Source organism: Medicago truncatula, chromosome 5 (assembly GCF_003473485.1).
Source record: "Medicago truncatula cultivar Jemalong A17 chromosome 5, MtrunA17r5.0-ANR, whole genome shotgun sequence".
In the NCBI taxonomy this organism is placed as follows: domain Eukaryota; kingdom Viridiplantae; phylum Streptophyta; class Magnoliopsida; order Fabales; family Fabaceae; genus Medicago; species Medicago truncatula.
Window position 1 is genome coordinate 2291487 of NC_053046.1, and position 6522 is coordinate 2298008.

The following is a 6522-nucleotide window of genomic DNA, read 5'->3' on the forward strand; positions in this document are numbered from 1 at the left end:
GAGATTACACGTTTATGACAAAGCATATATACGCGGGCGGGCGTATATAATAGTTCCTTTTTGATTTGGTTTGAAAGGAAATGAATTATTCCTGAAACAGGAATACTTTCCTTCCTATTAATTTCTGTTATATCATATTGTTTACTTCCCTCTTCTCTTATAAACCGTTGAATTTGCGAGGTTCCATTCCATTCCATTCAAGCTTCAATGGCGTCTCAAGATTCGGCTGGAAAGACAAATGATCAGTCTAAAGTCTCCGCAATCTCCGGTGAAGGTGCCAAACCTCCTAATCATGCTTTTCTTACTATCTGCAAATCTCTTGTCGCAGGTGGAGTCGCTGGTGGAGTGTGAGTTTCACTTCACTGTGTTTTCTTTTTTCTTTTAGTTTCATTATTTTGATTGTTCGTTCGTTCGTTCGTTCTAAATCATTGAATCTAATCTTCTTCTATATTGTGATTGTTTTCTGTATTTCCACGTGTGAATGTAAACAAATTTTGATTTCATAAGCTACTCAATTTATTGTTTAATAATTTTGTGATCTTTTTTTATTACCAAACAAATCTCTATCTAACTTGGACACAAATGTTGACATTAAACACCGTATAAACATACGGTTTTGAACTTTTTTTGTTAATATTTCCTCTCTATTTGGATGTTGATGAGAAAAAAACACTAGTTCGGTGTCTGGAATATGATGTCAACTTTTTGTGTCCAAATAACAACTCTTGATTACCAAGGTTGAAGAGCAAAAGTGATTTGTATAGGGAAACTGGCTGGCTTCCAAATAACAACTTTGGTCTCAAATATGTAGTCGTCTAGTCAACTTTCTTCATATATGCATGTTGCAATTTACTCTTTTTTATACAATTATTATTATTTTCAATAATTAAATGCCAAAGCAATATGTGCATAGATATATTCAATACAATCAATATAAGTAGTTTTGGCATTTACTGATTTACTAGATCAGTATCCTTGAGATGAATATCTTTTTTGTGAATTATGTTTCGTTTGAAAATTCCAAAAGCACGTCTAAACCAGTTCATCAATGGAGATAGATTGACTCAAACGTACTTCCAATTGATTTTCAAAGATGCACTATGTGTTTTTGGCTTTTGATTTTTGTATTTTGATAGGTTCAAGCATTTTTATATACTTAAAATAATATCTACTTTCTTATACTTCTTTTATAGTTCACGGACAGCTGTGGCTCCTCTAGAGAGATTGAAGATTCTGCTGCAGGTAGAATTCCCTTTAAGTTTATAATAATATGTTAGATGTTATTTAATGTATTAACATAGGAGTGCGGCAAGCATTATTTTCTCCAATGTTTAAGCTTTATTGCTTATTACTCAACTCGTGGTCAGATGTCTATATAGACACATATGATGTTATCTTTTATTCATAAAGAAATGCATTTAAGAAAATAAAATGTGTGGATGGATGGCAGGGGCCAGGGAGTATGAATTTCAATTTATTCCTTATATTACTTGTTGTTCAGTGACTAAGATCATTTTGAAATTGCAGGTTCAAAATCGTCACAATGTAAAATACAACGGAACTGTTCAGGGATTAAAATATATATGGAAAACTGAGGGTTTTAGGGGAATGTTTAAAGGAAACGGAACCAATTGTGCTCGTATTATCCCAAATTCAGCAGTGAAGTTCTTTAGCTATGAGCAAGCATCTAAGTATGCTCTGCACAACATCTGTTTTTTTTTTTTTCCATTAATCTTTGGTAAATTTTTTATTTCCATGTCCTTCTGATCAACTGTTTTATACTAATGCAGTGGTATTCTAAGTCTCTATCGGTTGCAAACTGGAAATGGTACCGAAATCCTTCTCCCTTAATAATCTTTTATACATCTACTAGATGCTCCAAATCTAATAAAGCAGATAGAATATTTTCTTTATCATGGTGTGGTGATCTGATTATTTTATTCTGTCGATTTGATGACACATTTAAATTTTCGCAACAATTTTTTTTATCTGAATATGGTTTTCTATCCATATTCGAGTTGTTAGCTCGGTGTATCCTTCAATCTGCATTTTTACTCATATTATTGTGAGGGGTTTTACCAACCTTTCAAACTTCAAGGCTATGTCCATTGTTCACGCTTTCTTTTCTTTTTTTGCAGAAGAAGCTCACCTCACTCCTCTTCTGCGCCTTGGAGCTGGGGCATGTGCAGGAATCATTGCAATGTCTGCAACTTACCCAATGGACCTGGTGCGAGGACGCCTAACTGTACAGGTACTGTTAAAGAAAATTCTTTCTGAACTATTGTTTGTAGAATTTGAGGATTACTCATTGACTTGTTATCTTTGTTGGCCATTAAGTTTAATTCATTTTCAATGGTTAATTCTGCAGACAGAAGCATCTCCTCATCAATACAGAGGAATTTTTAATGCTCTTTCAACTGTCTTCCGGGAAGAGGGCGCTAGAGCATTGTATAAAGGATGGTTGCCTTCAGTCATAGGAGTTGTAAGTAAATACCTACTGATTCTTGAAATCGATAGATTAGTACCAACCAAGCTTTTAATTTCATGTTTCTGTTACCATATATGTTGTCTGCAGATACCGTACGTGGGTCTAAATTTTTCTGTATATGAATCTCTAAAAGACTGGTTGATTCAAACAAAACCACTTGGAATTGCTCAAGACTCAGAGCTAAGTGTGACCACAAGGCTTGCATGTGGGGCTGCTGCTGGAACTATTGGCCAGACAGTGGCATACCCCCTTGATGTTATTCGCAGAAGAATGCAGATGGGGGGCTGGAAAGGCGCTGCTTCCGTTGTCACTGGTGATGGGAAGGGTAATCTTGAGTATACTGGCATGGTTGATGCATTCCGTAAAACTGTTAAGTATGAGGGATTTGGAGCTTTATACAAGGGCTTAGTACCCAATTCAGTCAAGGTTAGCTGATTAAACTTTTAGCCCATTTGCATAAATTAATTGCTTGTCATGTTTTAATGTTTAATGATTTAAATCATTTATCTGGGTGGGTAGGAGTAAACTTCTCAGTTGGACAGTTTTATCTTTTCAAGAGGAATTTAGAATTTTAGTTGCACCATGGAATATGAAACTGCAAGGAAACAAAAACACGGGGAGTACAACTTTAGCACCAATTTTGTCTTAGTCATTGAACACAAAATTCAATTTATAGGATCATTGTCTTAGTCATTGAACACAAAATTCAATTTATAGGATCAAATAGTAATAATTAATAAGTGGTTTAAATGTAAGATCAGCGTTTCAATTGCAATTCTTCTCTAATGGTTTCAGGTGGTCCCTTCCATAGCCATTGCCTTCGTGACATACGAGATGGTCAAGGATGTTCTAGGAGTTGAAATGAGAATATCTGACTGAAGAATTAGCAATTGTATGATCCTTAAGATTTGACATGTGATTTTTTTATATAAAATTGTAAAATGCTAGTATTTATCATTTTTTGTTAGAAAAAAATATGCATATAGGAAACAGCAACGATAATATTTACTACTTTCACTGATTTTATGTAAATAATTAAAAATGAAATAACGATCCTAAGATGATGTTCTTATGGATTAATTTCTTCGAAACTAAACTTTGATCAATGATGTTGTTATTAGTGACTATTTTTCTGTCTCATTGGCATGCAAATATGGTGAGAAAGTGTACATTTCAACAAACTCACTTCATGTTCTTTATCCTCATTTTTAATATCAAATCCTTTAGATAGAAAGAACGATCACGATGAAAGTCAACCAAAAAACAAAGCTGCCTTATTGCTTCCTTCTTGTTCTCTGCAAGGCTAGCCAGTTCATCATCCTTCTGTTTCAGTTTCTTTTCCAATTTCCCCATTTTCCTTTCAAACTGTGTCACTGTTTTCATCAAATTCATTTTCTCCCCTCCATGCTTGCTCACATCAGCTTCTGATTTCCACACCTTCGCTTTTAGCGTCTTAATTTCATCTTCATAATCAGCAATTTTTGCACCAAGCATTTTGTTCTCTTCCTCATACTTTTGCTTTGTCAATTTGTAACTGTGTTTGTTTTCGTTATTCAGTTGTTCTGCTACGTGGATCCTCCGATGCAATATATGTATATTATCTTCCATTTTCTGTCGATGTCCTTCTGCTAACTCATCCATTTTACTTTCCGTCAATTGTTTATTCAACTTCGAAAATTCCTTTTGGCTTTCTTCATTTTGTAACTCTAACTCGATTTTCTGTTTCTGCAAAGTGTTTATCTCACACATTGCATTTCTTAATTGTTCTTCCAAATCGTTTTCTTTGCTGCATCGAGATTCCAAATCCTTTATCCTTTCAATGAAACATTGTTTCTCTTTTAGCAGACTTTGTTTAGCTGTAACAGTTTCAGCTAAATTCTCCTCCAAATGGCTTTGTTCATTTTGTAACTCTAACTCGATTTTCTGTTTCTGCAAAGTGTTTATCTCACACATTGCATTACTTAATTGTTCTTCCAAATCGTTTTCTTTGCTGCATCGAGATTCCAAATCCTTTATCCTTTCCATGAAACATTGTTTCTCTTTTAGCAGACTTTGTTTAGCTGCAACAGTTTCAGCTAAATTCTCCTCCAAATGGCTTTGTTCATTTTGTAACTCTAACTCGATTTTCTGTTCCTGCAACGTGTTTATCTCACACGTTGCATTTCTTAATTGTTCTTCCAAATCGTTTTCTTTGCTGCATCGAGATTCCAAATCCTTTATCTTTTCAATGAAACATTGTTTCTCTTTTAGCAGACTTTGTTTAGCTCTAACAGTTTCAGCTAAATTCTCCTCCAAATTTTTTATCTGAATCAAATATTGTGAAACATTTTCCCTCTCATTTTCTAAACGAGCTTCCAATTCTGTGTTGTTGTTGCGTACAGACTCGAAGCTTTGTTGCATGGCATTAATCTGATCAGTGAATTCCTTCTTTTGATTCAATGCTTCATTTCTAGAACGTTTCATTCTTTCTTCAATTTTTCCTTTGTTATTACGAAGAGATTTAGCTTCTTGTTCGAGCTTGTTAATTCGTGCCATCAAATCCAAAGTTTTGGACATTGCATGTTCCTCATTGTTCTTGAGTTTTTCATTTAACGCTGACACTGCTTTTTCAAGTTCAGCATTCTTTGCGCGTAGCTGTTTCACCTCATGTGCTTCAAATTCATTTGTTTCTGTCGATTTTGGAGTCTTGAGAGCTTCAAGAGTATTGACAAATGAAGAATAACGTTCCCTTTGTGATAATCTTTTGTTGAAATCTGAATGATCAAATTCTGTGTCATCAGAAGAAAAGTATCCTGTGTCATCTGAACTGGAGGAAGAGAGGGAAGAAACTCTCTTTACTCTACGAGGAGGTGCTTTCATATATTCTCTGGTAAGACGACCATACAGTGCATACAGTGACTGGTACTGATTGTAGAAGTCCTCAATTAGTCTCACAAGTTCTGTCTTTTTCCTTGAGTTGTCTTTTTTTTTTCTTTCGTCTTCACTCTTAATTAACTTTAGAACTCTTGAGAGGTTGCTTTCAATATCTGCATGAAAATGAGAAATAAATCTTGTTATATTTACTTTAGATCTTGATGGATATATAGATATTCACAAGTTTGAAGATGTCACTGACTTTCAATGTGTAATGTAAAAAGAGTAGGCTATCCATTAGGCGAAGTTTGTTATTAATCTTAATGTTCTGGAAGACAAACTAGTAATAAAAGCTAACTACAAAATGTTTTCTTACTCTCTTTTTTTGATGAAAAAATGACTTGTAACATGTCATTAATCATATTGTGTTCAATATAATGTGATATATCAACCATAAAAGCTGGCTGAAATTGCGGTCGCCTTAGCAAGGTTATGGACAACCTCATTCACTTGTCTTTGTCTCCAATAAACTCAACACTCGAGTTGCTATAGTAATTGGAAGAAGAAGAAAAATTGGCAATTGCTAATAATATCCCCAAACTCTTAACATCTGGTTTAGTGGATAAAAATCTATCGACGACTACTACTGAGTCCAGTTCAAAATCAACCGGTCCTATGTCAAGTTTATGAGCCCAGCTGAGAACGGGAAGAATGCAACTTCATCGACGTGAATCGAACACTTAAGCAAAAACCACTCTGTTTTAACAAGAATATATGCACCAGAATCATCTCTAAGACATACACCAATTCCAACTTTATTTCTCACAAAAGAGACGTCAATATTGCATTTTATCCGACAAGGTAACAACTTTTTCCACCTGTAAGTATCAGTAGCAGTCTTAGGCTGTAATATAATTATCCAAATCACTTTTCAATCTAGGGTTAAATAAATTTTTGGTTCGCTTGAGGTATTACCTCAATAGTAAGAGCTTAACATTGTAACTTGGAGATAATGAGTTCAAATTTCTTGAGAGTTGTAAAATGATCGTTGATGCCAGTTTAATTAATAAAAAATATTCACCATCCCCGATTCTTTTTAACAAAAAATAAGTTTTTTGTCCCTATAATTATATCATTTTTTGTTTTTAGTTTCTCTAAAAAAAATTCTCCAAACAAAGATT

General features: G+C 34.2%; 2 protein-coding genes across 2 annotated transcripts; one reads left to right on the top strand and one right to left on the bottom strand.

The window, feature by feature from the left end:
- Positions 1–3494, top strand: LOC11439989 (mitochondrial adenine nucleotide transporter ADNT1). The gene is made up of 8 exons (XM_003610965.4): positions 1–347; positions 1194–1242; positions 1528–1691; positions 1791–1828; positions 2139–2251; positions 2369–2482; positions 2576–2914; positions 3284–3494. The coding sequence occupies exons 1-8, from the start codon at positions 208–210 to the stop codon at positions 3365–3367; spliced, it is 1041 nt and encodes a 346-aa protein (XP_003611013.2). The 5' UTR covers positions 1–207; the 3' UTR covers positions 3368–3494.
- A 134-nt stretch (positions 3495–3628) lies between these two features.
- On the bottom strand, positions 3629–5634 carry LOC112421723 (COP1-interactive protein 1-like). Its single transcript, XM_024783236.2, has one exon. It carries the CDS (start codon positions 5345–5347, stop codon positions 3671–3673), a length of 1677 nt encoding a protein of 558 aa, XP_024639004.2. The 5' UTR covers positions 5348–5634; the 3' UTR covers positions 3629–3670.
- Positions 5635–6522: the final 888 nt, after the last annotated feature.

Bases quoted from the DNA above. Each gene is read 5' to 3' on its own strand.
- LOC11439989 (XM_003610965.4), top strand. From the start codon at position 208: ATGGCGTCTCAAGATTCGGCTGGAAAGACAAATGATCAGTCTAAAGTC. The intron at 1,692-1,790 runs GTATGCTCTGCA...ATACTAATGCAG, and splicing joins AGCTATGAGCAAGCATCTAA to TGGTATTCTAAGTCTCTATC. The intron at 1,829-2,138 runs GTACCGAAATCC...CTTTTTTTGCAG, and splicing joins TCGGTTGCAAACTGGAAATG to AAGAAGCTCACCTCACTCCT.
- LOC112421723 (XM_024783236.2), bottom strand. From the start codon at position 5,347: ATGAAAGCACCTCCTCGTAGAGTAAAGAGAGTTTCTTCCCTCTCTTCC.